Below are 18,593 nucleotides of genomic sequence, written 5' to 3' on the forward strand. Positions count from 1 at the left end.
TGGCTTAACTCATGTCACATACAGTGTATCACAAAAGTGAGTACACCCCTCACATTTCTGCAAATATTTCATTATATCTTTTCATGGGACAACACTATAGGCATGAAACTTGGATATAACTTAGAGTAGTCAGTGTACAACTTGTATAGCAGTGTAGATTTACTGTCTTCTGAAAATAACTCAACACACAGCCATTAATGTCTAAATGGCTGGCAACATAAGTGAGTACACCCCACAGTGAACATGTCCAAATTGTGCCCAAAGTATCAATATTTTGTGTGACCACCATTATTATCCAGCACTGCCTTAACCCTCCTGGGCATGGAATTCACCAGAGCTGCACAGGTTGCTACTGGAATCCTCTTCCACTCCTCCATGACGACATCACGGAGCTGGTGGATGTTAGACACCTTGAACTCCTCCACCTTCCACTTGAGGATGTGCCACAGGTGCTCAATTGGGTTTAGTCCATCACCTTTACCTTCAGCTTCCTCAGCAAGGCAATTGTCATCTTGGAGGTTGTGTTTGGGGTCGTTATCCTGTTGGAAAACTGCCATGAGGCCCAGTTTTCGAAGGGAGGGGATCATGCTATGTTTCAGAATGTCACAGTACATGTTGGAATTCATGTTTCCCTCAATGAACTGCAGCTCCCCAGTGCCAGCAACACTCATGCAGCCCAAGACCATGATGCTACCACCACCATGCTTGACTGTAGGCAAGATACAGTTGTCTTGGTACTTCTCACCAGGGCGCCGCCACACATGCTGGACACCATCTGAGCCAAACAAGTTTATCTTGGTCTCGTCAGACCACAGGGCATTCCAGTAATCCATGTTCTTGGACTGCTTGTCTTCAGCAAACTGTTTGCGGGCTTTCTTGTGCGTCAGCTTCCTTCTGGGATGACGACCATGCAGACCGAGTTGATGCAGTGTGCGGCGTATGGTCTGAGCACTGACAGGCTGACCTCCCACGTCTTCAACCTCTGCAGCAATGCTGGCAGCACTCATGTGTCTATTTTTTAAAGCCAACCTCTGGATATGACGCCGAACACGTGGACTCGACTTCTTTGGTCGACCCTGGCGAAGCCTGTTCCGAGTGGAACCTGTCCTGGAAAACCGCTGTATGACCTTGGCCACCATGCTGTAGCTCAGTTTCAGGGTGTTAGCAATCTTCTTATAGCCCAGGCCATCTTTGTGGAGAGCAACAATTCTATTTCTCACATCCTCAGAGAGTTCTTTGCCATGAGGTGCCATGTTGAATATCCAGTGGCCAGTATGAGAGAATTGTACCCAAAACACCAAATTTAACAGCCCTGCTCCCCATTTACACCTGGGAACTTGACACATGACACCAGGGAGGGACAACGACACATTTGGGCACAATTTGGACATGTTCACTTTGGGGTGTACTCACTTATGTTGCCAGCTATTTAGACATTAATGGCTGTGTGTTGAGTTATTTTCAGAAGACAGTAAATCTACACTGCTATACAAGTTGTACACTGACTACTCTAACTTATATCTAAGTTTCATGTCTATAGTGTTGTCCCATGAAAAGATATAATGAAATATTTGCAGAAATGTGAGGGGTGTACTCACTTTTGTGATACACTGTACATGTTTTTTTTAGGGATTTTCAAGAATTGGGGTTATTTTGCATGGTCATCGAGTTCATTTGTTTTTGAAAAGTGGGAGAAAGCCGAAGTACCCCAAGGGAAACCCACAGTCCTCTAACACAGTGTCCAGAAGCAAGGATTGAAACCAGGTCCTTAGGACTCTTCTTGCTATGTTTTCCCAAGCTCAACTGTCACTAGCACACAGTGTTGAGTGATTTTTTATGGGGCTGCAGTTTCAAGTTGTTCTCAGCTGTATCCCTGAGCTACAACTGGCATTGAATTATTGACTACACTGTCCATAATGCAGCCAGTGGTCATTCTCTCACAGCTAATACAGTGTATTATCATTTTCTATATGACAGCAGCAGCAGTACTTCTCACTTGTTTTCTCTCTACCCGACTAACTTTAATGTCAGCAGTACCTCCAGCCTGCCCCCTCTACAGATAAGCTGTTCCGTGTCCCTGATGTTCAACCTCACACTCACACGTGTCAGATTGCCCTGGACAAAGTTTAAAAAGTCTTACATAAGGCGCAGACTGTTTTCAGCACTAGCATATCCAATCACATTGTTGCTCAACTAGACAGTAAAGCAGCTGCAGGAGCTCAGCCTGAGGACACGTATATTTGTGGTGAAACAAAACTCATGCAGCATGTCAGAATGACAACAAAAATAAACGTGTTTAACATACAAAGCAGAATCGAATGGGTTATTTAAGGCCAGATCAGAAAAGCCAAAGAAACCACCAGCAAAGTGTCATATAATCCATTACTGACATATACAAAACAGTATACCACATAATTTTAGCAGTTTTAGCTAGAGAAGTACACTGATCAGCCAAAACATTAAAATCATCTCCTAGTTTCTACACTCACGGCTCCACTTACCATATAGAAGCACTTTGTAGTTCTACAATTACTGACTGTAGTCCATCTGTTTCTCTGCATGCTTTGTTAGCCCCTTTCACCCTGTTCTTCAATGGTCAGGACCCCTACAGGACCACCACAGAGCAGGTATTATTTAGGTGATGGATCATTCTCAGCACTGCAGTGACACTGACATGGTGGTGGTGTGTTAGTGTGTGTTGTGCTGGTATGAGTGGATCAGACACAGCAGCGCTCCTGGAGTTTTTAAATACCGTGTCCACTCACTGTCCACTCTATTAGACACTCCTACCTAGTTGGTCCACCTTGAAGATGTAAAGTCAGAGACGATCGCTCATCTATTGCTGCTGTTTGAGTTGGTCATCTTCTAGACCTTCATCAGTGGTCACAAGACGCTGACCACGGGGCGCTGTTGGCTGGATATTTTTTAGGTTGGTGGACTATTCTCAGTCCAGCAGTGACAGTGAGGTGTCTAAAAACTCTATCAGCATTGCTGTGTCTGATCCACTCATACCAGCACAACACACACTAACACACACCCACCATGTCAGTGTCACTGCAGTGCTGAGAATAATCCACCACCTAAATAATACCTGCTCTGTGGTGGTTCTGGGAGAGTCCTGACCATTGAAGAACAGCATGAAAGGGGGCTAACAAAGCATGCAGAGAAACAGATGGACTACAGTCAGTAATTGTAGAACTACAAAGTGCTTTAATATGGTAAGTAAAGCTGATTTTAATGTTATGGCTGATCGGTGTAGATAAAGTGACAATAAATCCTCCTACACTTGTTTAGAATGCAAGATTAGAAGCGTCTGGTCAAATATGAGGTTTTGTTAATTATCTAAAAGAAATGAAGTTAGCACATCAGATACAGAAGACAAACGTCACATGTTAATGCACAATTACTGTTTATTTGCTAGATTTAAAATATCAGGTATAAACTAAAACCTAAAATGTGGTAAAGTTCTAACACTTATTATTTTGTTTCATTTTGTACCCAAAATGTCAATGTCAGCAAATAAATAAACTGCAATAAACTAGTTCCATAAAGTTCCAAGTTCCATGTAGCTTTAAAAATAAACAAAACAAGGACTTCATGCAGCAACGTTCTAATTTGTGCATTAAGGGGCACGATCATCCCATCATTACCTCATGTCACTGTCCTAGTACTTTTCCATGATCTCCCCAAGGCAGCATGGTGGCTTGGTGGGTAGCACCGTCACCTCACAGCAAGAAGGTCCTGGGTTCGACTGCCAGGTGGAGCTGTCCGGGGTCTTTCTGCGTGGACTATGCATGTTCTCTAGGCCAGGCTGGACCTGTAACTACCTGTCCTGTCATGAATGCCACCACAGTGTTAAACATGATGTTAAATCCTAACTCCACATGACTGCGTGTGTTTCCATACACCTTCCAAACAAATGAAAAACTGTCCATACTTTGCGTGTGTGTGTGTGTGTGTGTGACCCCCTTTTGTATTCGCACCCTGTTTAGAAAGTAGACCCACATTGCACCCAGTGAACAAATAAATCAGAACAGATCAGAATGGGCCAATTTAAATCTAGTCGTCTCTGGTCAGTTATTGCTGTAAGGGCTGACACTTCACAATGTAGTACTTTGAAACAAGGTTCTAGTCCATCTGTTTCTCTGCATGCTTTGTTAGCCCCCTTTCATTCTGTTCTTCAATGGTCAGGACTCTCCCAGTACCACCACAGAGTAAGTATTATTTAGGTGGTGGATCATTCTCAGCACTGCAGTGACACTGACATGGTGGTGGTGTGTTAGTGTGTATTGTGCTGGTATGAGTGGATAAGACACAGCAGCGCTGAAGGAGTTTTAAACACCTCACTGTCACCGCTGGACTGACAATAGTCCACCAACCAAAAATATCCAGCCAACAGCACCCTATGGGCAGCATCCTGTGGCCACTGATGAAGGTCTATAAGATGAACAAACTCATCAGCAGCATTAGATGAGCGATCGTCTCTGACTTTACATCTACAAGGTGGACCAACTAGGTAGGAGTGTCTAATAGAGTGGACAGTGAGTGGACACGGTATTTAAAAACTCCAGGAGCGCTGCTGTGTCTGATCCACTCATACCAGCACAACACACACTAACACACCACCACCATGTCATTGTCACTGCAGTGCTGAGAATGATCCACCACCTAAATAATACCTGCTCTGTAGTGGTCCTGTGGGGGTCCTGACCATTGAAGAACAGGGTGAAAGCTAAAAAAATAAAAAACTAACAAAAAAAGAAAGCATGCAGAGAAACAGATGGACTACAGTCAGTAATTGTAGAACTACAAAGTGCTTCTATATGGTAACCACTTATAAAATGGACAGTGAGTGGAGAAACAAGGAGGTGGTTTTAATGTTATGGCTGATCAGTGTAAATAAGAAACGTTTGATACTAAGCTGATTTAATAATGCATTGATGGCACTCAGGAAACGCAGTTGTAGATAATGTCGCCATCTGCTGGTGAAAGTGTTTAAACACAACAAAGCAGTGACAAATTTCTTTGTTAGTTACTTCTTCCCTACCTAAAACATAATAAGAAAAATTAACATAAAATGATGACATGAAAGATAGTTTAGCGTTGACATATTTTATTTTCTTTAAAATAATCATTTATAGAAATAAATATGTAGTTTAATATTTTCAAACACTGATTTAAAGTTTCGTCAGACGTTTTGTACATCCTAGAGTCTGGCAGTATCAGGTGGAGCAAACATCTTTTCATATATGCAATTGAAGTAAATAATACTAATAAAGATGTCAATACAACACTACATCTTCTGAATTGTTCTTGTTTATGAATTTTTATCTATCATGTTGCAAAATAGGTTTGAGCCCAAGCTACACTCATCAAGGCCAACAGTTTGTCCACATACAGTCATGTGAAAAATTTAGGACACTCCATCAGAACCTTTGTCTTTTTGAACATATTTAAACACATGAACAGTACTGAGACATTGAGCTTATATAACTTAACAAAAAAATGTAACAAACAGAAATGGAAATGTATTGTGAGGAAAAAGTTAGGACACCCCCACATTTATTACTACTTAAAATGTCTAAAATTAGAATCCGGTGCACCACATCAGCTGATTAGAATGATTAGAGCATCGTTAGAGGACATTGGAGTTTTATTTAATCCTCAGACATTAGTTTGGTTTGCTCTTGATTGTTGAAGTCAGTGTTATCACCATGGTGAGATATAAAGAGCTCTCTGAGGCCTTCATAAAGAAGGTTGTAAATGCATATGAGTCTGGGAAGAGATTTAAAACGATCTCAAAACAATTAGAAATCAGCCGTTCCACTGTCCGGAAAATAATTTACAATTGGAGAACAATTAAAACAACTGGCAACATGGTCAGGTCAGGCCGTCCTAGCAAGTTCAGCCCAAGAGCAGACCGCAAGATGCATAAAGAAGTCTCCAATAATCCTACAATGTCATCACGGCTGTCAGCTACAGCTAACTCTTGCCACAGTTGATGTCAAGGTACATGCATCTACCATCAGAAAGAGTTTGATTTATGGGAGGTGTGGCATCAACCAAACACAGCATTTGAGCACAAGAACCTCATATCAACTGTGAAGCATGGAGGTGGAAATGTCATGGTTTGGGGCTGCTTTGCAGCAGCAGGGTTTGGCAAGCTCTCCATTATAGAATCCACAATGAATTTTTCACTGTATCAGAGGGTGCTAAAAGAAAAATCTGTCCAAAAACTGAAGCTGAAGCGGAAGTGGACCATGTAGCCTGACAACGACCCAAAACATTCCAGTAGATTCCAGAGAGTTCTGGAATGGCCAAGTCAAAGCCCAGATCTTAATCCTATTGAGATGCTGTGGGGTGATTTGAAACAGGCTGTGCATGTAAGAAACCCCTCAAACCTCACACAGCTGAAGAAATCCTGCATGGAGGAGTGGGGGAAAACTTTTTCCCAGTCGGAAGAAAGAAAACGTCTAATTGAAGTTATTTCAGCCAAAGGGGGAAATACCAGCTATTAGGGCATAGGGTGTCCTAACTTTTTCCTCACAATCAATTTCTATTTTTGTTTATTACATTTTACAACTTGAGTTTAAAAGTAATTTTTTCAGTTGTATTTGTTTAATGACATAAGCTCCATCTCTCAGTACTGTTCAAATGAAGCTGAAATGTTTATATGTTTAAATGTGTTCACAAAGACACAGGTTCTAATGGGGTGTCCTAACTTTTTCACACGACTGTATGCTAAGAAAGTAAATCTTTTGAAGACATTATTAAGATAATATTATGATAAGACTGTTTCATCCCAGAAGTAGAAAAACTTTGTGGCATGGGGACACCCTGTATAAAGACTAATTTAATTATGCATTGTTTTCATGTTTTCAGAAGTAACATTTCATTTAATTTGCACATTTTTAGGGCAGGATAATCCATTGCAGGGCCTCGGCGTAGCGACTTATGTCTGTAAGTAGACGGCAATAGCACCAATGTGGATTTAAACCCTGGATCCAGCAATAGAGGTCTAGTGTAATTGTAATTTTCCCAAGTGTGAACACTGCCATCCACAGACCAACAAGCAGCTGAGATAATCATAACGACAAAATTCCCAGACCTGTTTAGACCCGATGTTCAGCTTCCACTACAGAACACAGAACACTACGTACTGGTGACAGGTTAGTCGACAGCCTTCCTGTAGCTGTAATGCACACAATCACAGACGAACATATAAGCTCTACCAGCACTCTAACACAGTCCAGGCCTGGGCTCCTGGAAGCTTGAGAAGAAGAGCATTTACATTTTACACTTTCAGCATTTAGCAGACGCTTTTATCCAAAGCGACTTACACAATGAGCAATTGAGGGTTAAGGGTCTTGCTCAGGGACCCAACAGTGGCAACTTGGTGGTGGCGGGGCTTGAACCGGGAACCTTCTGTTTACTAGTCCAGTACCTTAACCACTGAGCTATCCCTGGCTCAGAGCATGTTGTTTAAGACTGAGTGTAGCGGATGATCTCACTCAGGTCGTAGCCCGTAACAGCAAAAGCATAGCCGTCACCATCACAGAACTTGGCACCGCAGATTTGCGTGTCGGTCACACATTCATTGTACAGGTGCTCGATCTGGAAAGGATACAGCAGAGAGGAAGAAGTGCTTTAAAGGTATTCAAATAATTGGAGTTGTGTAGCAATTTTTAAATAAAGAAAGAAAAAAATCAAGAAAAAACATGTGTGGTTAGTGTAATAGACTGCTGCACCCAAGTGTCACATGTGATGTTTTGTTTCATAAAATATTCATATTTTATGCATGATAACATTCAGTTAACTTTAATACAGTTAATGATTTTGAGTAACTTCATCATGATGTTTTACTAAACTGTCAAACATTTCAAAAATGACTTGTCATTATAATTTTAAGAACATGCCAGTCTGTGCCAGCTCCTACCTCCACGCTGTTGTTTTCTGGGGGCAGGCTTAAATGCCACACACGAACAAATGAGTCCTCAGCGGCTGACAGCAGCTGGATTTGATGGATGATAAAGAATCCTGTCACTGTTACCATTCACAGTTCAGTGTTAAACAGAATGGAGTCAGTAAGCTATGTGTTCTTACCAGCCCTGTGAAAGGAGCAATATCAAGAGAGTAGATCCAGCGAGCATGGGCATTAACTTCAGCATGCAGTATCCCAGTGACCCCCTCATAAAGACGGATTTGTCCTGTACCGTAGGCTGCTATAACCGTCCCTTTCCACAGCTTCACTGATGAGCAGCTGATGCTGGAGAGAAGAGCAGATGGCTAACAGTGGTTAAACTTGATTGAGGCCCTGCCAAGCAGCCACTGTTGCTCCCTTGAGAAAGGCCCTTAAACCTTTCTGTTCGAGGGGCGCTGTAGAATGGCTGACCCTGTGCTCTGACCCCAGCTTCCAAATCTTACTGTATTCAAGTATTGTGCTTAATTATAGCTGTTTGAACTGTCATGTTGTAGTTTCTCTTTGGATTTCATACACTGCTGAATTACAAGCTGATGGATTACATGCTCCTATACTTCTAAAACATAATACATTTTGCAAATCTATTTTGTAAAATAACTGATACTCTATACCTGGTCTGATTTGAAAACATTTCAAAATGTACAAAAGTACGTACACTGCGGCTGTATGTTTTTACATCTGTAAAGTGTGTGTTAAAATAATGAAATAATGATAATGAATGACTGACATTTCACTGCCTCATACTGTAAATGTCCTGTTTTACCACATTTCAATGGTGCGTTGTCAATTTGTTGCGCTAAGGCATTACCCAAGCCTTTAATTTGTGTACGCATGTTTATATGCATTGTGCTGCTGCTACAAGACTGGAAGAATAATCACTTCAAGAAGTGTGATTAGAAGTACAGTAGCCAGTACAGCTCGTTTTGATGCTTCGTCCTTAATTATGATATTACTCATTTTTGCCACAGTATTTCTCAAATCTGCTTGTGTTTTGGCATTTCTTTACACATGAAGCAGCTATTAGTACACAATTCATTATTTACATTAGACAAGCAACTGTACTTGATTGTGATCAAGCAACTGGTTGTGATCTAGTAAATCTAGGGTGTCTGCACCCTGTTAATCGATAATTCAAACCTAAATAAAGGTGCATGTGTTAAAAGAGGCTATTAAATGAAATATTAACTCCTGGTATTCTTTTAAACTTAAGCTTTGATTGTATAGGTCAAGAAATGGTAATGTTAAAAAACCACACACACACTAATTAATACTCTGTACAAAATGTACAAAATTTGTGTGATTGAAAAATTTAAGCAAGTACAGCTTTTGTTGTCCTATGTTAACATAATTAGTCTCAAAATTCCAATTAAAAGAACTTACTCAAATCCTGTGATCTTGTTGAGGAGCTGGAAGTCCCCTCCAGACTTCCAAACACAGAGAAGACCTGAGTCATCAGCACTCACCAAATCAGCTATGCACTCCTTATGAAGAAAAAAAAAAGAGAAACAGTAAAATATAGAGTAACGTACAGCTTTTTAGCCATCAAGCACCAAAACTGTCTGGGTTTATGAAAAGTTAGATAAAGAAAAACAAATAAATGATACATTCAAAAGCCAGAGAAACAAACACTCAGCCTTTTTTATTTGCACACAATGTTATGACTATGAACTTATGACAGGTCACCAATCCATGGCACTCTTATTCATACCTAATTTACCAATTTAAAGCAACCAAATCTATTATTTGCATTTGGATTTATTTATCCATATAAACTTGTATTATTATATATGTATATAAAACTGTATTTTGTTTAAATCAATAAGAAGTTGCAGTTTTGTATGGATTTCAGTGTTTAAAATACATTCTAGTGAGCTATGGAAGCAAAATGATGTGTACTGTACATGTGTGCCGGAGAGGGGGGCTCGAAAATATTCACATCTACAAAAGGGAGGCACTGCAGAAAAAGTTTGGGAACCACAGGTTTGTGGACAGCTATAAGCAACACTGTCTCTGTGTTTGGAGAACACCACTCACATTAAAGCCCAAACTGAAATACGTTCTCAAACACCCTACCAAACTTGGTGTTATTATTTAAACTTATGACAAATACATGATATAAAAAATCTAAAAAATCTAGCACATTACAGGAAATATGACTGGAATTATATTTGCAAATGGTGAGAGGTGGTCATGTTACCCGACACAACAAATGTAAAAATAAGCCTTTAATAAGCCAGAAAAGTCATAATGCCATTCATGGGGTGGACGTTACCGTACTGCCAGAGCACTCTGATGCCATGTCTGTGATAGCTTCTGTGTGTTCCTCTAACACTTCAGACAGTGTGATGTTGCTTCCTTTACTGGGAACATCAAACACCAGCAATGCTCCAGAGGAGATCCCTAACAGTGACACAACAAAGGGTAAGCTGTTCATTATATCCATTAATTATGGATCTGAAATCAAGCAATATGAACATATACAGGTAACAAAATAAAAGCAGTTTCATTAATTATTTGAAATTACCGGCATGCCTGCACACACTCATATCTGGTCTGAACTACATTCAAATCACACTACTAGACCGGTATTTTAGCAATGCACCAACAAGAGTAATTTCATGTCTTTATTTAACACATCTGTATTTCACTTACAGTCCAGGCCAAACCTATATCTATATATATATATATAAGAACTGGTAGAACATCTTTTAGCACAAATAATGTTTTCCAGTAGCCGCAATGGTCAGAGGAAATTGTAGAATATTCTAGAATTTCTTAATAGACAACAGCCATATTCATTTTCAATCTCATTTCATTAACGTTTAGTTCACACTACCCAATGATCCATTATTTACCGTTTTATTTAATGTAACGGAATTATTTAGTCAACAAGCCATAATATTTATTAGAGATGCATGAGTACGGATACTAGTATCGGGTATTAGCCCGATACCGCGCTCATTAACTCGTACTCGTACTCGCAAACGAGGCTCCGATACTAAACATCCGATACCGTGTACCTAGTGCACGTTGCTGCGTTAACGCAGGGATTTTCAACCTGTGGGGCGCGAGTGCCTGACCGGGGGGGGGGGGGGGGGGCGCGACATTACGAGATTTTTTTACTTCTAAAATTAAAGCAATTCATTTTTCACCCACGGGAGACAGATTGAATTATTCTCACTGACCACGCTCACACGCACGTTTAATGTTATTTAGTTCCGTTTGAAAAAAAAAAAACCTTCAAAATAGAGCTAACAGTGAAGATAACCGGTTACAAAAGCGTTTGTTATATTACAAGTGTTATAGGACGTGTTTGTGTTCAATACTCTGTTCACAGTGTCGATACAGGAGTCGACTCATTGTAAGCGCAGCATAAGCTTCTTTTCTCAGTCAATTCTCCGTGTTTACTGTTATAATGAATGATGCGGTTGTAAATAAACACCAACTACTACAGAACATGTTGTGTGACTCGCTTACCTGATAAAGCTCAGGCTTAATTATACTAGTTATTACCACAGTGCGGGAGCCGACTCAGAGTCGTTTACGATTTACCAAGGTGAACCCACGAATGGATGTGCTGATAGAATCGGCTCAGATGGGATCGGACTGTATTATCCTTTTAAAGTAAATATTTCAATCAGCAGAATCGCATCGCATGTATGATGTGCACAAGGTTAATTACGTGCGTTTATTAATGATGAACGTTAATCACGTGCGTTTATTAATGATGAACGTTAATCACGTGCGTTTATTAATGATGAACGTTAATCACGTGCAAACGTTTATTAATGATGAACGTTAATCACGTGCGTTTATTAATGATGAACGTTAATCACGTGCGTTTATTAATGATGAACGTTAACGTTAGCTTGTCAGAAGCTTTCTCAATGATGTCTGTGCAGTGTTTTTTTTTTTTTTTTACAATTAGTGATGGCAACCCAAGCAACTGTTCCACTGCACTATTTTACACTAAAAACTACACTATTCCATAATGCTCCAGATTGCATCATTCTAAATAGGTATCGGTATCGGCGAGTACTAAAATACATACTTGTACTCGTACTCGGTTGGGAAAAAATGGTATTGATGCATCCCTAATATTTACATTTGTAATGTGCTGTGTCCTAAATATAATAGAATGTACCAAAGAATGTGCTAATTTTGACCAACCACTTGTGGGGTGATTATTTTAAGAACCAAGTACACCGTAAAGTAACCAGAGAGCAGTTTGTGACAGAGTCGTGTAGTTTGCTGGCGGATACAGCAGCTTTTTTTTTGCCCTATGTGCAGTGTGAAAAAGTGGGTTTTGGATATTATATCTAAATATTATATGCAGCATTAAATCCTCAAAAATCCTCAGAATTCTTGCTTTTGATTTTGATTATTAATGCCATTACACTGTCACACTTTTGCACATCTTTTCTGCTTTTTCAATTCCTCAAGCACATATTTTATCCATTGTTTGCACTACTTTTAGCAGTAATATATAATAAGTACTTTTAAAAAACAGTGCAACAGATAAATTATGTGTAGTGTAAGACTCCTCACTCGATGGCGACTGATTATGTGCACATGATCCCAAAATGACAAACACAACGTGATACAAAAGTCATGTAGTGTGCACTAGGCCTAATTGGAACGCCTGACTTTGAGACAGTTTTTTGCCCAAAGAATCATACACCTTTTTTAGTATGGACTATGAACAACAATTATTATGTTTCATAATGACATAAAAAGTACAATTGTTTGTATGTGAATACTTTAAGACAATGTGTATAACCGCATTCTCCATGTAATTCCAAAATAACTTACAACTGTACTTCTAAATATAGGTCTATGTTTGGATTACTTACCTACACAGATGTATTTGTCTCTCACAGCAGCAATCCCACGTGCAAAAACGGCTTTAGCTATTATAAAAGAAACTCTGTTAGTGCCCACACAAATACCACAGTCTGTTATAAACACAGGATATGATCTTACCTGTGGGGGTCTCTGGGGTGTCCAGTGCATGCCAGTATACCATAATGGATCCATCAGACTCATACATCTATTAAGGAAATACACTGATTTACAAAAAAAATCAGTGCTGTGCTTATTGTTATGTACAGTCAACATATATTAGAAATAATAAGCATCTTTATCAAATCTAAAAAAAACAATGCTTAGAGTAGGCAATGCATACAACAATTACGTTTTAATTGTATTTATTTTAGGGCGCTCAGGTGGCACAGCGGTAAAACATGCTAGCACACATGCTAGCAAACATGCTAGCTAGAGCTGACATCACGAACACATCGGTTCAAATCTCAGCTCTGCTACTGGCAGGCTGAGCGCCTACATGAACAACGATAGGTTTGTTGTTTAAGGGAGGGTGCCGGAGGGGATTCCTCATAACTGATGCAATTACAATCTCTGCTGGCTGGTTGATGGGGCCTGCACAGATACAGGAAATAATTTGTGATGCCGCTCAGGTGGCGCAGCGGTAAAAAGACACACTGCAACCAGGGCTGGATTCTGAGAACGTGGTATCGAATCCAGCTCTGCTTCACCAGTTCGAAGCCGAGTGGCTGTATGGGCAACGATTGGCCGGTTGCTCAGTTGGGGGGGTGGGACAAAGAACCGGATGTGGGTCTCTCTCCGTCAGAATGCGATTACGACCTCGACCTCATGTTTCGGAGGGGATATGGGTTAGCTTCGATCTCCTCGGTCAGGGCAGGGTTTGGCATAGACAGAGAGGAAGCATGATGCAAATTGAACAATTGGATGCGCTAAAGGTGGAAAAAAGGGGGGGGGGGGAATAAAAAATAATAATTTGTGATTAAGGTGTGTCTCCTCCATACGCAAAGCTAATCCACATATGAACTCGCCTCATGCAGGTGAAAAGATTGGCTACTGCACACGTGTCAGAGGGGACGTGTGTTAGTCACGGCTCTCCTCAGTCAGGAGTGGAGGTCACCAACAGTAGAGAGGAAGTGTAATGCAATCGGGTAATTGGATACGACTAGATTGGGAGAAAAATTGGGTGGAAAATGCAAATATATAGAGGACTTCAGGCTATGTGCAAATGTCTTTTCATCAACCATTACCAACCTGAATTCCTTTTTGAGAAGCAACAACAAGAAGATCTCTGGATGGTAGAACACACCATGCTGCCTGTACCACAAAGAACAAAAATCTGGAATTATTAAACTCATATTTAAAGTAAGTGTGCTTATAGGAAATGCTGCTGAATGTGCTTTAAATATACAGTGTATCACAAAAGTGAGTACACCCCTCACATTTCTGCAGATATTTAAGTATATCTTTTCATGGGACAACACTGACAAAATGACACTTTGACACAATGAAAAGTAGTCTGTGTGCAGCTTATATAACAGTGTAAATTTATTCTTCCCTCAAAATAACTCAATATACAGCCATTAATGTCTAAACCACCGGCAACAAAAGTGAGTACACCCCTTAGTGAAAGTTCCTGAAGTGTCAATATTTTGTGTGGCCACCATTATTTCCCAGAACTACCTTAACTCTCCTGGGCATGGAGTTTACCAGAGCTTCACAGGTTGCCACTGGAATGCTTTTCCACTCCTCCATGATGACATCACGGAGCTGGCGGATATTCGAGACTTTGCGCTCCTTCACCTTCCGCTTGAGGATGCCCCAAAGATGTTCTATTGGGTTTAGGTCTGGAGACATGCTTGGCCAGTCCATCACCTTTACCCTCAGCCTCTTCAATAAAGCAGTGGTCGTCTTAGAGGTGTGTTTGGGGTCATTATCATGCTGGAACACTGCCCTGCGATCCAGTTTCCGGAGGGAGGGGATCATGCTCTGCTTCAGTATTTCACAGTACATATTGGAGTTCATGTGTCCCCCAATGAAATGTAACTCCCCAACACCTGCTGCACTCATGCAGCCCCAGACCATGGCATTCCCACCACCATGCTTGACTGTAGGCATGACACACTTATCTTTGTACTCCTCACCTGATTGCCGCCACACATGTTTGAGACCATCTGAACCAAACAAATTAATCTTGGTCTCATCAGACCATAGGACATGGTTCCAGAAATCCATGTCCTTTGTTGACATGTCTTCAGCAAACTGTTTGCGGGCTTTCTTGTGTAGAGACTTCAGAAGAGGCTTCCTTCTGGGGTGACAGCCATGCAAACCAATTTGATGTAGTGTGCGGCGTATGGTCTGAGCACTGACAGGCTGACCCCCCACCTTTTCAATCTCTGCAGCAATGCTGACAGCACTCCTGCGCCTATCTTTCAAAGACAGCAGTTGGATGTGACGCTGAGCACGTGCACTCAGCTTCTTTGGACGACCAACGCGAGGTCTGTTCTGAGTGGACCCTGCTCTTTTAAAACGCTGGATGATCTTGGCCACTGTGCTGCAGCTCAGTTTCAGGGTGTTGGCAATCTTCTTGTAGCCTTGGCCATCTTCATGTAGCGCAACAATTCGTCTTTTAAGATCCTCAGAGAGTTCTTTGCCATGAGGTGCCATGTTGGAACTTTCAGTGACCAGTATGAGAGAGTGTGAGAGCTGTACTACTAAATTAAACACACCTGCTCCCTATGCACACCTGAGACCTAGTAACACTAACAAATCACATGACATTTTGAAGGGAAAATGACAAGCAGTGCTCAATTTGGACATTTAGGGGTGTAGTCTCTTAGGGGTGTACTCACTTTTGTTGCCGGTGGTTTAGACATTAATGGCTGTATATTGAGTTATTTTGAGGGAAGAATAAATTTACACTGTTATATAAGCTGCACACAGACTACTTTTCATTGTGTCAAAGTGTCATTTTGTCAGTGTTGTCCCATGAAAAGATATACTTAAATATCTGCAGAAATGTGAGGGGTGTACTCACTTTTGTGATACACTGTAACTGTCTGTGAGACCTTGTAAACATTTAGTTTTGCTTCAGTCCCTAACACACCTGACCTAAAAACTGCAGTTTAGAATCAAGTCGCTGTGGGGAATCTTTAATATATAAATATAAGGCCTAAACCATGTGAACACCTGTCCTAACTGTTAAGTTGAGCCATTTCAGCCACGCTGAATCCAGCATGTCCAACAGGCTAATGCTCAGGTGTTCATATACTTTTAGCCATACATTTAATATCTGCTATATGGGTTGCTGTTGATGCAGTGCATGCTGAACACAGTTTTATTAAAGGTGAGCCTCACCTGCATAATAAGCGACGAGCTGGTGGCTACATTGCCCTCTTTGGACTGGAGCTGTCGGTGCGAGTAGTTAAGGCCATCCCAGGATGCGCTCACCAGGTTTACCACATTGCCATGTACCACAGTGAAGTGGGTAAGAGACCGAGGTGCCAAGCGCAGCACACTCAGGTTGTTGTAGAGTGCCGAGGCGCTGCTCTTTAGCTGAATGCTTTTCTCCCGATGGTACATTTTGGCCATTTCACATCCAGCAAATAAAACTAGTCCTGCACAATTATTTCTGTGGACAAAAGAATGAGAATGAAGTTCATGCAATTAATCAAGGATAATAACACTATTAAAACAAAGATAATCAAGGATAGACATATTGAAGCAGTAATTGTCAACAATTTTCCCAATGTTTCTAAAACACAGACTAAATCATATTTCAAAACCACTGGTATTAATATGAAAAGCCTCATAACCACCTTTTTGGAATGTCTGTGGGAATTTGCACTCAAGCAATAGAGCATTTTGTAAGGTCAACTATTAAAGTTTATTGACAAAGCCTGGCTCAACAAACACCTTTGCAATAGCGAGATTAGGGCTCTGTACACCAAAGTAGTCACACAGTTTTTATGAACCTCATTTTGGGAGGTACAGTCCTGCTGGAACAAGTTGGAAACACTGCAATGGGCCATTAAGCCATTAGCATTGAGTTTGCATATACCAGAACTTAAATAGTAAGAGGTGTATTCACTTTTATATACTTTTGTCAATATACTATTATATATACCAATCAGGCATAACATTACGTCCCCCCATTGCTGCCAAAACAGCCCTGACCCGTCGAGGCATGGACTCCACTAGACCCCTGAAGGTGTGCTGTGGTACCTGGCACCAAGATGTCAGCAGCAGATCCTTTAACTCCAGTAAGTTGCAAGGTGGGGCCTCCATGGATCGGACTTGTTTGTCCAGCACATCCCACAGATGCTCGATTGGATTGAGATCTGGGGAATTTGGAGGCCAAGTCAACACCTTACACTCATTGCTGTGCTCCTCAAACCATTCCTGAACCATTTCTGCTTTGCAGCAAGGTGCATTATCCTGCTGAAAGAGGCCACCACCATCAGGGAATTCCGTTTCCATGAAAGGGTGTACTTGGTCTGCAGCAATGCTTAGGTAGGTGGTACGTGTCAAAGTAACATCCACATAGATGGCAGGAACCAAGGTTTCCCAGCAGAACATTGCCCAAAGAATCACACTGCCTCTGCCGGCTTGCCTTCAATGCATCCTACCTAGTGTCATGTGTTGCCCAGGTATGCGACGCACACGCATCCATGTGATATAAAAGAAAATCTGATTAATCAGACCAGGCCACTTTCTTCCATTGCTCTGTGGTCCAGTTACAATGCTCACGTGCCCATTGTTAGTACTTTTAGCGGTGGACAGGCGTCAGCATGAGCACCTTGACTGGTCTGCAGCTATGCAGCCCTATTTGCAACAAACTGCAATGCACTGTGTATTCTGACAGCTTTCTATCAGAACCAGCATTAACTTCTTCAGCAATTGGAGCTACAGTAGCTCGTCTGTTGGATCGGACCACACTGGCCAGCCTTCGCTCCCCACGTGCATCAATGAGCCTTGGCCGCCCATGACCCTGTCGGCGGTTTACCACTGTTCCTTCCTTGGACCACTTTTAATAGATACTGACCACTGCAGACCGAGAACACCTCACAAGAGCTGCAGTTTTGAAGATGCTCTGACCCAGTCGTCTAGCCATCACAATTTGGCCCTTGTCAAAGTCACTCGAATACTTACGCTTTGCCATTTTTCTTGCTTCTAACACATCAACTGTGAGGATAAAATGTTCACTTGCTGCCTGATATATCCCACCCACTAACAGGTGCCATGATGGAGATAATCAGTGTTATTTACTTCACCTGTCAGTGGTCATAATGTTATGCCCGGTCGATGTATGTGATTCGAGTGAACTGATTCACGTTTTTAACATTATGATGCACGTATTAAAGAGACACTAAACACAAACACCTATACTCGAAGCTATATCTGAGAAACACTACAAATACGATAGTTTAGATGTGCTCTATTAGTATAATCAGCTTGTGGTAGCTTCTTATGTTAGCTAGCAATTTTCCGGTCAACAGAAAGAAAGCTATAGCAAACACGCTAGCTGCTATTACCTTCAATATATTACATTACTATTACTTCATTTGTAGTTAGTTGAACATAAATAATTCGTTCAGTTCGCTAATGTTTAAACACACCAGTAAGTCGTACAAGACACCAAAACCTGATGATTAACGTCTTAGCGTGAACGCTTACCATAACGCGTCTCCTGCAGCCATAGTGACGGTGGTCTAATAACAAACGGCTCTGTTATCCCTATTTTCTACACCCTAAGTAGTGTACTTCATATCCA

The 18,593-nt window shown here is 41.1% G+C and overlaps 1 protein-coding gene across 1 annotated transcript; it reads right to left on the reverse strand.

The window, feature by feature from the left end:
- Positions 1-6,733: 6,733 nt before the first annotated feature.
- Positions 6,734-18,533, reverse strand: wdr54 (WD repeat domain 54). Its single transcript, XM_063018020.1, has 10 exons — positions 18,497-18,533; positions 16,178-16,451; positions 14,075-14,137; positions 12,965-13,031; positions 12,835-12,891; positions 10,254-10,381; positions 9,362-9,462; positions 8,104-8,266; positions 7,937-8,011; positions 6,734-7,614 (listed from the first exon to the last, which is right to left on the reverse strand). Exons 2-10 carry the CDS (start codon positions 16,409-16,411, stop codon positions 7,483-7,485), a joined length of 1,020 nt encoding a protein of 339 aa, XP_062874090.1. The 5' UTR covers positions 16,412-16,451; positions 18,497-18,533; the 3' UTR covers positions 6,734-7,482.
- Positions 18,534-18,593: the final 60 nt, after the last annotated feature.

Source organism: Trichomycterus rosablanca, chromosome 21 (genome assembly GCF_030014385.1).
Source record: "Trichomycterus rosablanca isolate fTriRos1 chromosome 21, fTriRos1.hap1, whole genome shotgun sequence".
Lineage (NCBI taxonomy): Eukaryota > Metazoa > Chordata > Actinopteri > Siluriformes > Trichomycteridae > Trichomycterus > Trichomycterus rosablanca.